The following is a 21,105-nucleotide window of genomic DNA, read 5'->3' on the forward strand; positions in this document are numbered from 1 at the left end:
GGCTTCTCCTCCTCCGTCTCCCAGGGCGACGCCGCTCGTCGTAGGTGGCTAATCTGCGTCCAATAGCAACTCCGTGTTTCGCGAATCATTCCCGTCAATCAGGTGCGCCTGGCGAATTCGAAAGGGGCTTTTCTTCTTCCCGCCCCTCGCGTCTTCACCCCTCCCTCCCACACATCTCAGGAGGCGGAGTAAAGTCGTTTGTCAGGAGCTTGGGACGACGTTCGCCGTTATTTGTTGTTCTTTGCTACCTATCAGAAAATGGGATGTAGAAATACGCGTCTATGAAAAGAGTTCGAGCGTTTAGTCCCCGGAAGCCTTTTTAATCTGAGAAGGAGAGAGGGTTATTTGGGGCTTCACGGTGGAAACACTCAGCCCATGCTAAGTTCGTGGTTGCATGTCCCATGGTAAAGCGGTGGTTTTGCAATGTCTCGATAAATAATGCATGATCGGAAAGATCAGTGTAGATTTGGCAGTAATTCTATAATAGCAAAACAACAGCAACAATCACCCATAAGAAAGTTGCAAACAACAAAACTCAAAACAAGTGCATTGCAGCAAAAGTGAACGGGAGTGCCGTGTCGGTGTTTTAAGTGCCGCCAAATCCAGAATGTTTGGTCGTTAAAAGCCTTGCTCAGGTTTTGCAGACTGAGGGGCAATCCTTCCTTTGTAGCAGCATCTTTTCTTGCTACCTTCAACTTTTTCTAACATGAGTCTTGTCTTCTCAGAATGTGACCAAAGTTTGATAGCCTCAGTGTAGTCATTTTAGCTTCTAGGAGAGTTTAGGCATGATTTGATTTAGAACCCACTGATTTGTCTTTTTCACAGTGTCCGTAAAACTCTCCTCTTAACACTACATTTCAAATGAATCAACTTTCTTGATCTTTATTCATTGGCCAACTCTCACACACACATAAAGTAATTTGGAACAGACGCGTAGAGGCAATGGGGACATCCAGGGCGGCTTGTCCCGGGCGCCACCATTGCCGTCACGTGGAGGGGGCAGGAGGCCAGCTCATGCCCCAGGCGCAGTTCTCCCTCCCTTCATCACTGATTTGGAATACTGTCACACCTTTAAAACAATGAGATCATAAAGGGGGATGTGTCTTTCGTGTCATAAAACTCTCCTCCAACATCCTATTTAAAACTAATAAACTTTACCAGTTATTTTCATTGTCCAACTTTCACACCCATGCATAACAATAAATCTTTATTACGGTAATAGACCAGCATAAAGTAAATAAGACATTTCAATTAAAAGAATAAAATATATTAAAACTGTAAATATATATCTAAAGGAATCTACTGGCAGAAGAAAATATGAGAGCGTAAAAATGGGAGCATAAATATTAATAGGAAGCAAGGCATAAGGGAACAATGCAATTGGCAGATAAAAGACAGTAATTATTAGGAAACAATACACTTTAGTAAGGAAACATTCGTATCAATTAAGCCTGTTTTGTAGCACAGACTATCCTTCAGTGTACTTCAAGTGCTGCTGCATAAAACCTGGCAACACTGTGTGTTATTCAGGGTTGGTATCTTTAAATAGCAGGGAAATGTAAAATTGGCCTGTGTGACCTAGAAATCTATGCAGCAGTGGCAAAATAAAACTAGTCCTTATATTTTTATAGTACTGACAGTAGAGAAACATATATTCTATTATTTCTGTGTGGGACAGGGACATCCACAGGGACATTGTCTCTCCTCATAAGGAGTTTTTCTGTATCTGCCTTCAAGGACAGCTGGAGGGAGGGCATGGCACTATGCTGAAGCCCTCCAATGTTCCTTTGAGATTAGTTAAATACGCCATAGGAGAGGGACAGTATCTATTCTATTTGATACATTAGCAATAAAGGTTGAAGACCTGGCTACATCTGATCGGTGCTCCATGTCTTCCACATGCTGCTTAATGACTTCTTTGGTCTGTTCATAACCCATGGCACCCGTACATAGTAATGGGGAATACTTGAAAATAATAAGGTCATAAAGGGGAAACATTGTAAAAAGCACCATTAAAGAGCCATTAAACGCAGACTGAGACATGATTGTGTTAAATTCAACTGTAGTCAACAAATGCAAAAATACATTTGCAATAGCATAATAAGGAAAGGCAGCCCCATCCAAGAGCTGGGTGCCCAGCCCTGCCCCCCCCCCCCCCCCCCGCCCCCGAGGCTTCCTGGTGGCATGGGATCACTTGAAAAGTGCAAATGCCTCCCAACCACTTAGAAGCCTCTATGGGCTCCAATAGACCTATACCACTATTTTGGTAGCTTAAGTCTTAGGCCCCTTCCGCACATCCAAATAATGCATTTTCAAACCACTTTCACAACTGTTTGCAAGTGGATTTTGCTATTCTGCACAGCTTCAAAGAGCACTGAAAGCAGTTTGAAAGTGCATTATTCTGCATGTGCGGAATGAGCCTTAGGTGTGGGCCACAGGTGTAAAGCTGACAAAGACTGGAAGGGGGCCCTGGGTCACTGGTGCAATATTCCAGGCCCAGGGAGGCAACAGCTGCACACCGGCAGGATCACCCCTCTGCTGGGGTAAGTGCCCTGTGGAGGATGAATCCACCAGCGTGGCAGCATACCTCTCCCAAGAGCTGATTTGATCCCCCTCCTTTGGAAGGGGTTCTAAAGCAGTCTGCTTTGTTTTGCTAAACTGGTTAGCATTTATATTGAGTGGGCATGGTGATGGTAGAGGAGAAGAAAATCCAATTAAGCAGCCTTATAATTTGACAATCAATCTAACCTATTAGTGCATAACCCAATTGGCAGTGGTTGTACATTCTAACTGGTAACCTGCAATCCTCTCTATGCAAACCCTGTATATCACAGACTATGACTACCTTGCATTATTATTAGTCCAATACATCATATTTAAATATTTATTATACAAATTATACAAATATTTATTATACAAATTTATTATAAAATATTATACAAATATGCCGTGTGCATGTTATTTAGATTTCTTTATATCTGTTCTTCTCCACACTGAAGACCTAAGGCGACTTACTTCATTCTTCTATCTTCCAGTTATCAAGCTGTCCTGAGGGATATGTCAGGCTGAAAATGAATCATCCAAGGACACCCAGCAAACTTCCGTGGCAAAGTAAGGAATTTGAACCTGGCTCTCCAGCATCTTGTTATTGTCTTATGTACACTTACTTGAAAATAAGTCAGTTTGAACACAAAAGTAACTGGCTGTTGTAGGTTTTCTGGGCTGTGCAGCCATGGCCCATGGCCTCTTTCAGTGCAAGGGGATTGAATGGGTGGGGGAATCCAACTAAGGTCAGCTCCACCTTTGGGAATGCCCCCATCACACTGACGCAGCTCAGGAGTGCTGATGCAGGGGGCAAGTTTGGATGTCCAAGGGTCCTGCAGCAGGTGGGCACAGGTGAATTTGCCTGTCCAGCAGGGTAAGTGACCTGGGAAGGGCAAAATCTGCCAGCGTAGGCCCATGCAGTCTCCAGAAGAGGATCTCCCCCCTCCCCCCCAGATTGGGCTGCCTGTTAGTTAAGCTAGCAGTAAATATCTCTGTAATAAAAAGCTAGGATGGTATAATGCTTAAGAATGTCGGCATAAACTTTGGGAGACCCAGGTTCAAATACTCATTCTGCCACAAAACTCACAGTGTGACCTTGAACCAGTCACTCTTCTTCATCTAAACTTATTTCACAGGGCTGTTGTGAGAACAAAAATTGAGGAGAAAGAACAATGTACATTGCTCTCAGTTCCTTGGGGAAAAGCTAGCATTAAAATGTACTAAATAAATAACTGCTGTTTGAATGCAAAGGATGGGATCAGCTCCCAATGCAGGAACAAAAGGGACAAGGTGCTCAGAATACAAGGTCAATCTGTGCTGTATGCTGCTCATTCAAGAGAACATTTTTTGATAGGTGGATGGTTGGCTAACAATTCAGGACAAATGGTTAATTGTCAGAGGGAGCTAATAGAAGGAGATGGTGTTCTGATAATCGGGGAACTCTACGGATTTGTAGTTGACAGCTTGTGGGAAACTGGAGTGTTTAGGGGTGAGCTGCACAAATTGTTCTCTGGGTTTCTAAAGAGGCTGTGCTGTCTGACTTTAGGCATGCCTTTTCTTTCTTGACTTCAAAAGCAAGCAATACTTTACTCATGCAAATGGAGGCAAGACTTTACTCATGGAGTAGGATCAAACTGTAAAAATACTACCAACATAATATGGTTACTGAACTGGAGACAGGGGCTTGGGATACTCTACTATCTGCTGCTGCTGCTGTGAAGAATTAACTGCGTAGTCCTACACAGAATTACTTCAGTTGTGGCATTTTAATGGACAGGCAGCCTGATGTTGTGCATTTGTACTCCTACTGTGTACTTTCTAGGATAGAGCCTTGGATATGCCTTACTCTGAATAAGATTATTTTACCCATATGCGTTTACACTGGTTGAGTTCTTTTCACCATTCAGTCACATACATATAAATCTTAAAATATCGGAGGAGAATATTACCAGCACCCTGAAGAATAGTTTAGTATTACTTCATTTGGCAAAATACATGGTAAATATTCGACATTCTGTTTGGGAAAAGCTGCTAGTGGACTCTGAGGAATTAATTACTCTGTTGTTGATAATACCAGTAGTCATGGGGAAAAAAGAGAAAGGACACAAACAAATATTTAAGCAATTATAATCTGCAGTATTCAAATCTGTAGCATTCTTGTATTGTTTCAGTAATCTTTATAACATCCCATCAGGCTAGTTCGTAATTATCTCCATATTACTCATAGAGCAGTAAGGATTTATCATTTACTTTATTTTACAAAATTTTACACTCCGCCTTTCTGATCTCACAAGGGCCAGTGAGGTGGATAACAAATTAAAACACACATAATACAATCACATCAAAACCAACAACAACCTCCCCCCCCCCCCACATTATTAAAATAAAACCAGAGCTAAGATATACACACAATTTTTTTTTAATAATGGGCAGGAAAGAAGAATCACTGAGGGAATGCCAAACAAAACAAAACAAAGAAGTTAGGGTCAAAAACTACCAGACGGTGACCACAGCTCAGAAAACCTACAACAGCCACTTGATTCTGACTGAAAGCCTTTAACAAAACTAAAAAGTCTTCACTTGCCAGCAGAAGATGGCAATAGAAGGGGACAGATGAGTCTTCCTGGGGAGAGCATTCCAATATTTTGGTGCCATGATTGAGAAGGCATTTGCTTGGGTTGCTTGCTGCTCGCCTAATCTCAGAAGGCAAGGGGCATCTGAAACAGGGCTTGGGAAGATGACTCCCAATATGCCCCTTGAAGATAATTCTGATTGACTGATGAAAATATTCTGATGATCCCTGGCCCAAGAGAGATCCAGCTAGCCTCAACCAGGGCCATGGCTTTTCTGGCACTGCCCCTGTGATAAATGAGAAATGTGTTTTCTACTAGGAATGAGGAGATGAGTCATAAGGGAGGATGCTTGTGGCAGGACAAGATAAGACCGTGGGATGAAGGGCAAGGCTTGTATCAGATTGTACATATTGAGCATGCTTAATAGGCTAATACATATTAACTTCTCCTCCTGCTCTGACGACAAACTTTATTTTAATGAACATACAGGAAGAATATGGGAGGGGGCCACATATTAAGGAGGAACATGTAAATAGGCGGACCGGAAAGTTGTGACTCTTAAGTACCCTTAGCTAATGGGGGAACAGAGAGGGTGTGACAAATTTGGGAGAAGGGAATAAGCATACTGTAGATATACTGTTTCGACGGAGTCTTCCCAAGTGGGGACGGCTTCCGGCTCCCGTTTCTTTGCAAATAAAGCTACTTAAAACTCTCTTCTGTTGGCTTGATATTTGGTAAAGAAATATGGGGCACCACACCCCTACCTGGTGGAACACTCTGTATGGGGAGACCAGGGCCCTCCGAGATTGGGTGCAGTTCTGCAGGGCCTGTAGGGTGGAGCTGTTCCACCAGGCATACAGTTGAGGGAGCTATGGTAATATCCATCTGGCCCCTTCCTCCCCCGGTCCCTTTCACATTTCCTTTCCCATTTCCTTTGTCTTTAACCCTCTCTTTATTCCTTACTTAACTCAGATGAGATCGAATATACTTGCTAGGTTTTTTATAGTTTTAAATTTCAAAATGTAATTTTCAGATTTTATTTTTAATATTTTAATTACTTCTATTGCTTTCACGATATTTTATATATGTTGGAAACTGCCCTGAGCCAGAAGGGAAGGACAGTATAAAAACTAAATAAATTGAATAAATAAATAGGTCCGGTAGGCTCATAAGGGAGTAGGCAGTCCTTCAGATATGCTGGTCCCTTACTATACAAGGATGAAGTAATGGGTTGCCTCAGACCAGTGGTGTACCTAGGGGGGAACAAAAGGAGCTGACACCCCAGGTGCCACTTGCTAGTGTCACGTGGGGTGCATTTGGCTGCACCTTTCCCCCATTTTTATATGTATGTCCTGCACGCCACCCAGTCAGCCGTCAAGCTTCCCCTTGGCTGGGGCCCTTCTGCAATTGCAACTCCTGTGGCTGGGAGAGTGAGCGAGAAAGCGGCTGGCCGAGATGCACACAGCAACCAGACAGGCAGATCCAAGCCACGAGTTACATTGTTGGGTGACTTAGCAGCAACTCCTTTTGCCGCAGACCTGCGCACAGCTCGTGAGACAGGATTTGCTTCTCACTGGCTTGGCAAGGGGATGGGCTTGCCTGGTGATTCCTACCAGCCCATTGCTCTCCTTTTGTCCCTGCCTGGAAAGTGGAGGGGGTGCAATTTCACTGCTTGCCCCAGGCACCATTTTTATAGGTACGCTTCTGCCTCAGACAACCTATAATCAGCAGTTCCCAACTTTTTAAAGCTAAGTGCCTTTGGAATTCAGAGTGTGATCAGCACAGCTAAAATATGGTTGTCACCAAATGACTGCTGCACATTAGTTCCGATCACACTGCCATCACTTCCCTATGCTCTTTCATTTCTGCATTTCTATTTGGGGAATAGCCTTTTAGTTCATGAAAAAGGAGATTCCCCCAAAGCTTTTCGGAGATCAAGAAATCGGACAAATCATGTCTTGTGGCACCAGCACTGCAGTAAGCAGAATCAGGAGAATGCACAAGAGTTGACTGGACACCATCCAAGAGAAGGGAGCTTTGCTGAACCGTTTTCTCCGCTAGGGAATATAGTACATAATAAAACGGTTAACAGAACTGCAGGAGGGAAGGGAAACATTGCATTCGTCGCGCTTCCCTAGTTGGGGTGAGGGAGCTGAGCAGCAAAAAGAACTTCTTCCCGCTGATGTGGTAGTTTTTTATTTGCTGGGAGCTGCTTAAAGCAGGCGTGACGAGCGCATTCCCCACATGGACATCCGCAATCCGTGCACTGAAGTGGTGCAGCGCAGTCTCTTTCCCCTTGCTTTGAGCCGCAACCTCAGCTTCTCAGGCAGCGAGTGAAGCGCCGCTGGAGCTTCTGGCGCGCGCCTTTAAGGGGCGGGCACGGCTGCCGGCAAACTTACGCGGCAGCTGCGGCCTGTGGGGTGGAAGGGGCGGCGTCTGGCGATCCTGCGCACTGAAGTTGCTCCTGGTTTGGCGGAGAGTAGCCACACGGAGGCGGGGAGGGCTTTGCATTGCAGGCGCAGGAGGCTTGGCGCGCTGCTGAGGGCCAGAGGGTTAGCAGGTCTCCCAAAGGGCAATATCATGCCGCGTCCGCTGCTCTGGCGGCGGCTGCTGCTGCTGCTTCTCGGAGTCTGCGGGCTGTGTTCGGGAGACCGCAGCAGCAGCGCCCTGGAGGAGCTGGCCACCGAGAAGGAGGCAGAGGAGAGTCACCGGCAGGACAGCGTGAGCCTCCTGACGTTCATCCTTCTGCTTACTCTCACCATTCTCACCATCTGGCTCTTCAAGCACCGGCGGGTCCGCTTCCTCCACGAGACTGGGCTGGCCATGATCTATGGTGAGTCTCGCATGTGTGTGCCGTTGACCTCTCATGTATTTTTCATGACCCTGTCCGCGCACCTAGAAGGGAAGGGTCTTTGCCACCGAGATCCTTCGTTCCCTTTGTCGTCATCCTAGCTTCCGATCTCTCTGGTGTGATGTGCACGTGTGTGTGTGCGGATACGGTTCTTTGAAGTCCCCCTATGTGATTCTACAGTTCTCTTAAAGATAATTCTGGATTTCGAAGCTATTCAATCTGTTTGACCTTTACAAAGGGAGGGGAATATCTGAATTCCAGAAGGTTTGGTGGAGTGCTGAATATGCCTAGTAAGAGTTTAGTAAGAAGGCGAGACAAATTTGTTTTGTACAAGAGTACATGGCATTGTGTATGTGTTGAAGATACTCTATAGAGGTCAGAGGGTTAAGCTTTTGTTCAGTTTCCCTGTCTCTTTTTCTTCGCATCCTGATTGCCAGGAGCTGTAATCCTGGCTGATTTGTAATTTTGTAAAAACAAAAACCCAGTAGTTTCTTTTTTTCATTGTGTTTAGGAACATAATTGTGTGTTCATTGTTGGCACTGGTTTTCCAACATTCACAAACATGCCCCCTCCCCCTGCCTGAATTGTTATGTGTAGGAAATGCTCCCCTCTTCTCCAGTGAGCTTGCGTTTGAAGAGGAATGGGCATGTGTTTGGGCCTCTTGTTTCCTGATATGCTACTCCTGACAGACAGGACTAATTTGAAGCCGAAGGTCAAATTCCTGGGAACATCCTCTGCAGCCCTTTTATATGCCAAAGACTGCAATGCTAATACATCTCTTTAAAAATGCATGTTATATAATTTTGCCTGTTGTGACACTTTACTTTGGAGGCTTGTTCTGGGTCTTGATGGGGAAGGCTGAATACCAATCACTTTGTAGATAATAAAGGACAAAGTATGGGAACAGCCTTTTGCCTTTGTTTTTCCCTGTTGTTGTTTTCCTGTTGGCATGGATGTCATTTTCTGATCAGTAATCCTTCTGCAACGTTGCAAGTGATGAAAAAGGTGAACTAGTGTCCTGTGGAAGATCCTTTGTTTTCTTTTGGGGCTCAGTTGTAGAGAATCTGCCTTGCATGCAGAAGGATCCCAGACTCCATCCCTGGCCTCTTCCGTTAAAGGAATCGGTGATGTGAAAGATCTTGGAGAGCCACTGCCAATCAGAGTAGACAATATGGATCTTGACTGGCAAATGACATGATGCTGTATAGGGCAGCTTCATACATTAAGGAGGCTTACTAAATTGTAAGAAGTTGCATCCCCCTACTGTAAATATTTGCATTGTAGCAGACTGTGAGATCCAGTAATCTGCTCCTCCTCCATCAAGCACTTTTGTAATTTTCAAATGGGGCCTCTTTGTTACCTTGAAATGTATCTCATTTGAGTCTTCTGGGTGTTGTATAGAATGAAAAGAAATGTGTTTAAACATTCATGCCCTTCCAGTGGAAGGTGACTGTGAGTAAAATGTTTCTTTAATCTTTTGGTTGCTGGTGCTCACTGGCTTCTACCTGAGTGTGGTGGAACTGGATGCCAGGAAAGGTTACACAATGCACCTGAAGTTATTATGGGTGCTTAGATGATGCAGTGAGCGGTAACTGTCTTTAAAAGAAGTTTATGGTGTGAAACTGAAATGAAGACACAGTGACGCATGTATTCCTGCTGTCTGGTATGACACTGAAGTGGGAATTGTGAACAGTTCAGTACTCACCTGATTTGATTAATGGCTGGTGCAGAGAATTGGGTATGAGTCTACAGTGGCAGCACATAACCTTGTGCTGGTTTGATTTTATCATTGGATATCAAATAGTTCTTACAGTGTCTGACTTCTGGTTAGACGTATCATTTTTCAAAGCTGTGGGCTTGGTTTCTGTTTTGCGGGTTTATTCAATTCTTTTGTGTGTGCGGGTGTTTAAATTTTTTCCTGTCTCACCAGGTAAAATTTCTGCTGAAAATTCTATGTACGGATGTTTGCTGTAGTATAGCAATGCTGATAAATGTTGGCACATGGAGGAAAAGAGCTATTTCCTCCCCAGTGATTGCTCAACAACTCCTTTCAGTTAAATGCATGGAAAACTAGGGGATTTTCCTCTGCACAAGTTTCTCAGCCTGTGACAGTCTTCATAATAATTTGTTCCCTGATGTATTGTTGTGGGGTTTTTTGGTCTTTTTAAACCAGAAACATACTGGATCCAAGTGAATGATAAAGACAAGCAAGTGTTTGATTCTGTGTAACAATTTGCATAATTTTATTCTGCTCTATCAGCATTTGTAAGCGATAGCTAATTATGGATAATAATACATGACAATACATGTTGCCTTTAGCAATTTATGTAATCCTCTTTAGCTTCTCTGCCTGGCTGTTTTTGTTTCGGACAGATGCTGTACCAGAGTTGAATGTCCTATAATAGTGCAGAAGAAGACAATATATGAAAGCTTTTAAAAGATACGTAATATTTTTCTATTTCAATTATAAAACATGAAATGGGGCATTTCATGGATACAATTGGAATCAGCATGTGTGTATCTTCATCAAAACATGGAGATCATATTTATTTTGCTCAAAATGCTAGTATCAAAAACTGTGTAGATAAATAAATATCAGTTACCATCTGGCATAAACTGACTTCCAAAGTGTGGATATTTATATATCCAAGATGACATTTCTAGAGGTACAAAGTTGGATTTGGATTAAATTTTTAGATGGCAGAATGGAATTTTCCTGCCTTCCCTCTCCCATTGCCCCTCTCTACAAAATACTGCTTCTAGGGGACAGTGAACTCTGAGGAAAGGCTTGAGCGAAGTCTGTTATACAAGAGAGAAGTGCTGGAAACTCCAGATTCAGTTCTGATTCCAACCCATTGATCTCATTCTAGAAGAAGAAAGATTTGAAGGTACCCATTCTATGTGGTATTATGCCAAAAACTTATAACTGTTTCTTGGAGCTTACAAGCTAAATTGTCTACCTTACTGTCAACCAAATGGTAATGGTGACAACAACAAAGCCTAGGTATGTTTATTTCGATTAAGATGAGGATTTACAGAGTTAAAGATTTAATCCCAAAGGAATGATTTGGAGGGAAGTGGAGATGATGTAACATAGACTTTATGGTAGAGAGCTTCAGGCATGGGAAGGATAGGTAAAAATTGTTTCAGAGAGCTGGGTAGCTTTGTATATTATCCTGAAGAATGGAGACACAAGTTCCATTAATGTCCTCATTAATATGCGAAAGAGCCATTATGAAGACTACTTGCCAAGTTTCTGTAGAGTAATTATGTATATAAACTATAAACAAATATTGAGCTAGGACTGGATCTAGTCCAGTGGTTCTCAACCTTCCTAATGCCGCGACCCTTTAATACCCTAATGCCGTGACCCCCAACCCTAACATTTATCCACTTTACAGATGGAGAACACTGATGCAGAGAGTCTTAGGCGACCCCTGTGAAAGAGTCATTCAACCCCCAAAGGGGTCCCGACCCCCAGGTTGAGAACCACTGATCTAGTCACTCCCTTCCCAAATCTAATTTGGAACAAAGTATTTAGTAGCGCTTGATTACTCCTTTTGATACAATTCCAAATGCAGTATACTTCTATAATGTTTGTTTACTTCCAATATTTAGAGTCATGCAACTATGGTTTTCATTTTACAGTTGTACAACTGTACAAAGTTGTGACTAGTGGCGTACCTAGGTGAACTGGAGTCCTGGGCAAAACCTGTTTGATGCCACTCCCATGCGCAGCCACCCTCCCCCACCGTGACCAAACAATGATTTTTTTCCACCAGGTCATTTCAAAGTCACCATTGCATTATAGAACATGCCCCAACTCACAAATCTGAACACAGCAATGGGCCATACCACACAGCAGAATTTTTTTTGAAAACAATTTCAAAATGCTTTCAAAATGTTTCATTACTATCTGGGCTCCCTAGTTTAAACAAGTGATGCTGGAATCCACCCTCAAACAGCATCATTTTCAATGGTGTTTAAGCTAGGGAGCCCAGATTCTCCTTTTAAATTCACCTTAAAGGGAGAATCTGGGGTCCACAGTTTAAACAACATTGAAAGTGATTCTACTTTGAGGTGGATTCTCCCCCACCCTGAAACAGCATCACTTTCAATGTTTAGGCATTGAGAGAATAAAAGAAATAAAGAAAACAAGCATTGGCAGAAAGAGGGTGGATTTAAAAGGAGAATCTGGGGAAATTTAGGGGGTGCCTGCTGTCAGGGGTGCAATTATTAAGATAGCAGCACCAAAATTTCAGAGTACATGAGCCCCTATTGATGATACCACCTAGGTTTGGTGAAATTTGGTTCAGGGGGTCCAAAGTCATGGACCCTCAAAGGTGTAGCCCCATCTCCTATTAGCTCCCATTGGAAACAATGGGGAATGGGGCACTCCTTTTGGGAGTCCATAACTTTGGGCTCCCTAAACCAAACCTCACCAAACCTGGGTGATATCATCAGGAGAGTCTCCTGAAAAATGCCTGAAATTTTGGTGCTGCTAGCCTAAAAACTGTGGCCCCTGCAGGCCAAAAACAGAAAAAACACTGAAAATACAAAAAATCCCACAAACCAACTTGCATTTTTGGTGGCCACCACAAGGGAGCGCCCTGGGCAACTGCCCAATTTTATCCAATGGGAGAAACGCCTCTGGTTATGACTTATCCTGAACCACACAATCAACTAGTGACAAATGTGGAATGAATTCAGCTTCATGCCCCTCTCTTGAGCTATATACCTTGAGTCAGAGCGATGTAGCGGTTAGGAAGAGGTGGATTCTACTCTGGAGAACTGGATTTGATTCCTCTCTCCTCCACATCAGCAGCAGACTCTAAAAAGGGAAACTAGGTTTGTTCCCCCATTCTACACATGAAGCCTTCTGGGTGACCTTGGGCTAGTCACAGTTCTCTAAGAACTGTGTCAGTCCCACCTACCTGACAAGGGGTCTGTTGTGGTGAAAGGAAGGGAAGAAATTGGTAAGCTGCTCTGAGGTTTCTTATGGCTGAGAAAAGTAGGGTATACATCAAAACTCCTCTTCTTCTTGCTAACTCATCCATTTACCTGTGATCTCAAATGAATACTGAGGAGGATACATCTCACAGACTTAATTGTGCCTTTAAAAGATAAAGAAAACCAATATTGTATAATGTCCTTCACCATTTATTATTTGGGGTGGGGGGGGGAAGAAGTCTGTACTTCTCAGGTTGTACTATCATGCCAGAAATGCTTAATTTGTGTTCCCTAAACACAAAAAGCCCTGACCTTGGAAACTAAGGAGGGCTGGCCCTGGTTAGTATTTGGATAGTCAACCTCCAAGTAATACCACAATCATGGTGCAGAGTCAGGTAAACCACCTCAGAACATTTCTTTCCTTGAAAACACTATGGGATCACCATGAGTCTGCTGTGACTTGATAGCACAAAAAGCAAACCAACACAGAACCATTCTGGACCACCACAGCAAATTACCTCTTTTTCTTTCTGTTTAAAGTTGGTTGAACTGGGTAAATGGGTTGTTGCTATTCCCTTCTGTCGGTTCCATAGTTTGACTTGATCACTGCTATGTAGTGAGTGCTATTAATGTCTGTTACACATTGTGACTGTTACATATTAAAATGTCCTGCTTTTCAAACCCTCATAATAGTTGGACAAATGTGTATCAAACTTCTGCTTTTCCATTAACTGTGGATGTGGCCCTTTTTTTGAGCTTTTCCTGTACCAACATAATCTACCCAATATATATTTTAAATAGACACACACCTTTCTGACTCGTTATGAAATGCACCATGGAAATTTTTGCAATAGATAAAACCATTGTGGGTAGGAGAAATAATTATGAATATGGATTTAAGCAGAGATTTTGTAGTCCTGTGATATAAAATATAAGGCTCCCGGGCAGGGGTTCGTAACCTGGATCCCAGGAGGTGATAAGTTTCACCAGACATTTGTGCCAAAGGGGTCCATGGCACAAAGAAGGTTAAGAACCTCTTCCCTAGGGCATTATCATTCCCAGGAGTTCCAAAATGTAGGTCAAAGCTCTTGTAACAAATTATTGACTCACTTTCAGGGCTGGACTGCTTCAGCTCAATGTTAGTATCATCATCCTCTCACTTCCTGTAAAGTAATGATACAGATGGCCAGGAGTGATAAGTATAGGCAGATGTAAATGAAGTTCAGTGAAGCATGTTGGTTTGGAGTGGTTTAATTCTAAAAGAGGAAGTGATGAAAAATGGTTTAAAACAACTTTGGGTGTTATAAGTACCAAATATAGAACTGAAAGGGACCTCAGTGGTCCTCTCATCCAGCTCCCTGCACAATATTCACCCATTCCTCAGCAACCTCTGCTCTATGGCCAGAGGAAGGCGAAAAACCTTCAGGATTTCTGGGCCAGTTTGGCCTGGTGGAAAATTCCTTCCTGACCCCAAAGTGGCAATCCGCATACTCTAGGCATGTAAAAATGGGCCACCAGAGATGGCTCATCCGTTCCTGCCCATCCGTTCCTCATCCGTTCCTGCTCTCACAATCTGCCCAAACTCATGATCTTCCTAAATACTAGTTTGACTCTTCTAAATCTAAATGGGTGAATAATTCAGAGCTCTGTGCATACATAGTTATTGGCTCTGGCAGAGGAACATCATTAGTACAAGTAATTACATTAGTACAAGAAATACATGATGCTTTGCCTATCATGGATGATAGTTGGAAGGCTATGCCTGTACAGACAGTATTAAATCATATAATCTCATGAACCAGATGTTCAGGCGCCCCCTTTTACTTCAGTGAAAGATGGAAATGACCATCAGAAACATCTTCCCCCATTGAACCAAATCATTTTGGAGCTTGATTTAAAGCAGCAAGGAAGCCCCATAATACCTCTGTATTGTTGCTTTCAAGGCAGTGAGTTGGATCTTTTTTTTCTTCTGTCACTAGAACAGGACTTAACTGCCTCAGCAGCCAATAGATCTCTGTTAAATGTTGTTTCTATGGGACAGAGAACCCCAAGGAATGATGTGAGGAAGGTCTGCAGCAGGAAAGGGGAATTGGTAAAAACAGCCAATTTATGCTGGATCTAACTCTGTGCCTTAAGGGTGAGATGACCTAATTTTAAAAATGTTCTGATTTGGTGCTATTGTTAGGTGCTTCAGTGTACGTTTTCCATCTGTATGTAAGCTAACTATAAGCTACCTAAATGTAAGGAAGGCATTTGTAGATTTTAACTGTTTGCCTTTGAGCAAGGTTACTCTCTAGTATTCTTCAATTTGTTCTACCCTCTCTCTCCTGTACTTTTGCAGTCATGTTTGCCAGCACCTTTATGCCATTTTGCACAACAATTTTCTGCCATGGACTTTTGTGTAGGGAAGGGCTTGTGATTCATATGGATGTTTGCTGTTTGTGAAATTGAAAACCTGTCCTTGTCTCATGTGATGGCATGAATGTTTGTCTTGCTTGCACAATATCATTTCCACGGAAGAAGCGGCTGTTGTGAGTCATGTATATCTCCTCAATCTCAGTTCTTGTGCCCTCCATGGGCAAGTTTTTGGTTTAGTTTTTGTTTGATTTGAGATTCAGGCTCAGCATAAAAACGTGCTGTTGGCGTAGTTTTAATTGGCAGTCCAAGTTTGTTAATGATTAAAATAACTAATGGAAAAAAAATTTAGACTAAGTTTGGAATAGTTACCATAACAGTGCATCAAACAGGGAAATGTGAAAACTAGAGCACACTGTCAAAAACCATGGTAATAAGAGTTCTGGGTTTTTTTTAATGCTACTGGGCAATTTTTTATTAGTCCTCTGCTTTTATGGCTGGTTTGACTGTCTTGGCAGTTCTGATTTTTATTAAATGTTGTTTCAGTGGTTCTCCTAAAATGAATTTAAGGTAGAACTAGAACGTAACATTATGGCTGGGCTAAAACTCAGTTAGACAATTGACATCCTCAAAGAATCATAGGCTGATTCCGCATGGGCCAAAAACAGCAGTGTGAAAATGGTGTGAAAACAGTATAAACCCTTTTACACCATTTTAAACCCTTTTACACCATTTTCACACCCTTTTCACTTCTGTTTTTGGCCCATGCGGAATCAGCCATAGTTCCTTAGAAGGAAACAGTTGCAATTTTTCAAGCATAGACATATAAATAAAGATTTACTTCATTTATACCCTGCTTTTCTTCCCAGTGGGGGGCCCAAAGCAGCTTCCATAATTCTCTTCTGTTTTATCCTTTCAACAACCTTGGGTCAGATGAAACTGATATGTAATTGGCTTTTCCAAATATTGGTGACTCCCCTCCCAAAGAAAGTAAGTCTTGGCCACTAGGTAAAGGTAGTTCTCTGAGCAAGCACCAAGTTATTAATGACCCATGTTGTGATGTCACATGTTTACCATTGCCTTCCCCGGTTGTCTACACTTTACCTTCAGGAAACTGGGTACTTGTTTTACCAACCTCAAAAGGATGCGAGACTAAGTCCACCTTGAGTCGGCTGATCGAAACTGACTTCCATCAGGATTAAACTTAGTTTGTGAACAGAGCTTTGATGGCAGCTTACTACTCTCCACTACAGGGCCAGTGCTCATCCATGAAATAATGCTTTATTTGTCTCCCTTGCGGAGTTCTGAGCTTGGAATCTGATTATGATCAGATAGATTTTGGATTCCTCCATTGCTTTATAATGATGAGGTGAGCAGCTGTTAATGAGCTCAGAGTTAATTTTTATTAAAAGTGTGTTGCATCATAATGCATGTAGCAAAACCAGTCTAATTCATGGTTAGTTGTGCACAAAGGTGGGAGAAAAAAACCTGAGAACTCCCTGGTGCATTTTCAAATTAAGGTTCTGTCGTGATACTTCAGTACAATGTTATATGGTGCTGTCTAAGGATGAAGCCCTTCCTGCTAGAGAGTTGCATCATCATTGTGGATTGGAGAACATCTACATCTTCCTGGGGCAGTGGAATTTGGTTTTCATGAAAAGCCTAAACTTGAACATATGTTTCTGGCAAAAAAATGTATCCAAAATGTATGCAATAATCCAGAAGATTTTAAAAACTAGTATACAAATGAAACCAGAGACATATCTTTGCGTTTATTGGATAGACAGTTTAAAAAAAGATAGGGCGCTTTGTTTTTATAAATGGTATCATCAGCCAGAATATTATATGCACAAAAATGGAAAACATTCTCTATACCTACAACAGAAGATTTGTTTGTCAAACTGGTGGAGCTGATAGAGATGACAAAACTCAACTCTTTGACTAGAGAAAAGAACTTATCTAATTTCACAGATAATTGGAAGCCCTTGATTATCTTTTTGTGTAAACCAGAAAAAATGGATTTAAGGAGTAGAAAATGGTATAAAAGGAAAGTACAAATTGTTTTAATTATATCAATTAATAGTTAATTTAATTTTGACTGTAAATAGGAAGTAAGTAGTAAACTTAACTGCAACTATATTCAGCTCAGAGAAAATTGGGAGTCCTTGTTTGTGTTTTTCCCCCTTTTTGTAATGTTACTTCCTTTTCTGAACTGCTTATCATCTGGTCAAACTTTTTTGCTGCTGAGTTTTGCTAGTAAAGGTTTGGTTAACTAAAGACCATAAAAACAATTTCTAATTAAAAATCAGAAATTTGAGGAAGGTGGAAGAGATTGCAGAAGTCTTTATTTTATGACCGGGACGGTAAATTGCAGCATCTGGAGTACAAACTGACGAGTAATAAGGAGAAATAAAAACCTTGGCTATGGTAGACAGATGTGATACCTAGTGAGTTGGTCTTCTGATTGGATTTTGACTGTTAAGCTCAGGAATTCACTATTATGAGGAATTTATGCACATAAAGCAAAATTTAACCTATTCATTCACTTGATGTCAAGGGCTTGATAGTGAAAGTATAACTCTCTGTGTGGCACTCTTTGTCACATTAGCAGTAAGCTCCCATTGATGGTGCCAAGGTTTGCTGGGGTTCTTTCAGATACCACCTCTGCCCCACAAGGGCATTTCTGTTCTCTAGTGTGGTGTTTTGCTTTGTAAATATTTTGTGTGTTTTATTTTTGAATATTAGTATGTGACTTCATGTGTTCGTTTGCTGTCCTTTAAAATATAGGCTTCTAAAGTTAGGGGGTGGGTGGGTGAGTAAAGTGGGCTATGTTTTGATGTAGCTATACTACATGTAGAGGGGCAAAGTTGACTGAATTGGTTCAGAGGGCTTGTGTGTGAGAGAAGGAAGAAAATAGTGAGAGAAATCTGTACTCTTTCTATTGAAGCCTAAGTGGCAAGTGAGCAAAAGAAGTCTTTGTAGCTAGGTCTATTAAAGGACCTTTAGAGGAAGAAAGAGAACTGCAACTATCTTGAAACCATTGAAACCAGCTCCTGGGCTTTCCATGTGCCATAGGTAAAACGGTAAATATGTGGTTTGACACAATGTTAAACTAGCAGTTATTTGCATCTCTGTCCAGGGCTGAACAGTTCTCATCTGTTTCTTGTGTGCTTGTGAAGTATAGCTTTGTACCTCCCACAGAATGTTCTGAAGGGTATGTTAGCAGGACAGTAACTTCAGCTGATGTTTCTGTTTTGTTTTCCCTGCAGGTCATCAGTATGCACTTTGCTGGTGATATCACAATAAACCAGTGCAGAAGCTTGCACACTTCATATAGGGGTTAGGTAAGTGAGAATCTTTTCACCAATATTGTATTTTTTCACCAGTCTTAATATTCTTATTTTATAGTCAAAATATAAAATCAGAATATTTTAAAGGAAAATATGCAAAATTGAACAGCAACAAAGAAATGAATTCCTTGGCATCAATTATCAGGTGGGATGTGATGTCACCAGCAGAGTGCATCCTAGGCTGCATTGACCTGGGGGTTGTGTTAAAGGGGGAACCTCGATTTTGTGCACTTGTTGGGAGATAACATATTTAAAGGATGAGGAACTATATGTTGTTCAACATCTAGCAGCATCTCCGCAGGGGCGAATTTTTGCAGAGATATTTCAGTTGCGCAGTCTGAAATCAATGCAATATCCAGTTTGAAGGACTCAAAGCAAAACAAGATGTTGAGTGTCTACTGAGTTTTCCTATTTCATGTTTGCCTTTGATGTGCAACGTGTGGGGAAAGAGATGTTTATAGGAGAGAAATGGAGAACTTTGGTGCAACTTCTGTTTTCTTTCCTAGCCACTTTCCTCCTTCCCTGAGAATTGTAGTCCTAAATAGCTTGTCAGAATGAAGTGTGTGTTTGTGCTATAAAATCACAGTTTACTTATAATAACTCCATAGGGTTTTCAACGTAAAAGAAATTAGGAGGTGATTTGCCATTGCCTTTGTTTACATCATGCCCCTGGTATTCCTAGGAGGTCTCCCAGCCAAGTTCTAACCAGGGCCGACCCTGTTTAGCTTGTGAGATCTGAGGAGATCACGCTAGCCTAGGGCTATCCAGGTAAGGGCACGGGGAAAACAAACCATAGTAAAACATCAGAAAGTGGAAGAAGGATTCTGCAGTTGCCTTGCACCTTTTACTTCTCTCTTGAAAATGCCCCACCTTCAAATTAAATTAAATCTAATTGATTTCAACGAAAGACTGTCCCATTGATACAAATGGAATGTGCTGAACTTCCATTGGATTGTCCTCTCCTTCAGGGTACAGTTGGAAGGCATGAAATCAGCCACCTTGCTGAAACTAAGCAGTTGGGGGCTGGTCCCTTTGCTAAATTGAGACACATCCTGGGAACTTTTTGTGCGTTACCTTGCGTTCCATGATGGAAGAAAGGGGGATATAATTTTCATAATCAGTAACATAATATAAATGTTGTATTCCATTTCTGGCATTACTATTTGGAATGGTTGTATAAATGATCATTGCCCTGTCTTCTTTAACTTGAATTTTAAAAATCCAGTTAACACCTATTAATCAGTTTAAATCTTTCAAGCTTTCTCATCTTCCTTTGCTCTAACTTTTCACATGGTCTGCTACTTCAGAAAGCATCACACCAGTCTGTTGCACTTGTGCTCAAGTTTCATGCACGTGTGTTCTTAAATCCATGATAAAACTTTTACTACATGACCTGAAAAAGGTAGACAGTTCACAGATTCTCAGAAGGAGGTGCATGAGGACAACAGAAAACAATACACTGAGAAGATGCAGCATTTTCAACCAGAAGGGATATTAAATTATTTCATGCCTGCTAAGAGGTCACCTATAAAAGTGGTAGACATTTTTTTTGTTAATCGGCAAAACTGGCAGACAAAAAAAAACTGGCAGACAAAAGTTCTGTCTTGCCTTGTGTTTCCAGAAGTCCTTGGCTTTCAATTCTTAGAAATCTAGCAAAGTTATGTTAGAATTAGGGTTGAGCAATACCGAAAATGTTCGGTAAAATTCGGATTCAGCTTTATTCAGGTGTAAAATTATCTGTATACCCAAATAAGGTGAATACCATATTTGGTATACCTGAATATATTTGAATATCCCAAATAATTTGTGTCTATCTTAATTTTTTTGTATTTTTTAGGTGTGTGTTAGGTTTTTGGCCTGTAGGGAGCACATTTCTAGGCTAGCGGCACCAAAATTTCAGGGTATCATCAGGAGACTCTCCTTATGATGCCACCCTAGTTTGGTGAAGTTTGGTTCAGGAGGTCAAATTTTATAAACCCCCAAAGGGGGTGCCCCCATTGTTTTCAGTGGGAACTAATAGGAGATGGGGGCTACCGCTTTAAGGGTCCATAAAATTGGACCGCCTAAACCAAGCTTTACCAAACTTCGATGATCATCATCACTGTGAGAGTCTCCCCGGAAGATACTCTTGCAATTTCCCAGGTGCCGCAGCTAGCCTGTAATAATGTGCTCCCTACAGGCTCAATGTAGGGGCTTAACAAATATGCCCCTGACAGGCACCCCAAGGTAAGTATGGGGGGGGGGGATTTTTTGCAGGGTGGATTCTTTAGTTTTTACTCTTTCTTTAAACATTGTTTAAAGGGAGTTCAAGCGGCTAGCCACTTGCACTTCCTTTAACCCTTGTTTAAAGAAAGAAAAAACAAACTAAAGAATCCACCATCCCCCATTCGGCGGCATTCGGGGATCATACTGGGCTGTTTCTGAGAGTCCAGAGAAGTCCAGAACTCAGTCAGCATCACTGGGAAGGGTGTAGGGTCAGGGT

General features: G+C 41.9%; 1 protein-coding gene across 1 annotated transcript in view; it reads left to right on the top strand.

Moving 5' to 3' along the window:
* The first annotated feature begins 7,556 nt into the window (after positions 1–7,556).
* The window catches only part of SLC9A7 (solute carrier family 9 member A7), a 66,302-nt gene continuing 52,753 nt past the window's right edge, over positions 7,557–21,105 (top strand). Inside the window, 1 exon segment of the mRNA XM_048492778.1 lies at positions 7,557–7,950. Coding sequence (XP_048348735.1) covers positions 7,698–7,950 — 253 coding nt within the window. The 5' untranslated portion in view covers positions 7,557–7,697.

This window comes from Sphaerodactylus townsendi, linkage group LG04 (genome assembly GCF_021028975.2).
Source record: "Sphaerodactylus townsendi isolate TG3544 linkage group LG04, MPM_Stown_v2.3, whole genome shotgun sequence".
NCBI classification, from domain to species: Eukaryota; Metazoa; Chordata; class Lepidosauria; order Squamata; family Sphaerodactylidae; genus Sphaerodactylus; species Sphaerodactylus townsendi.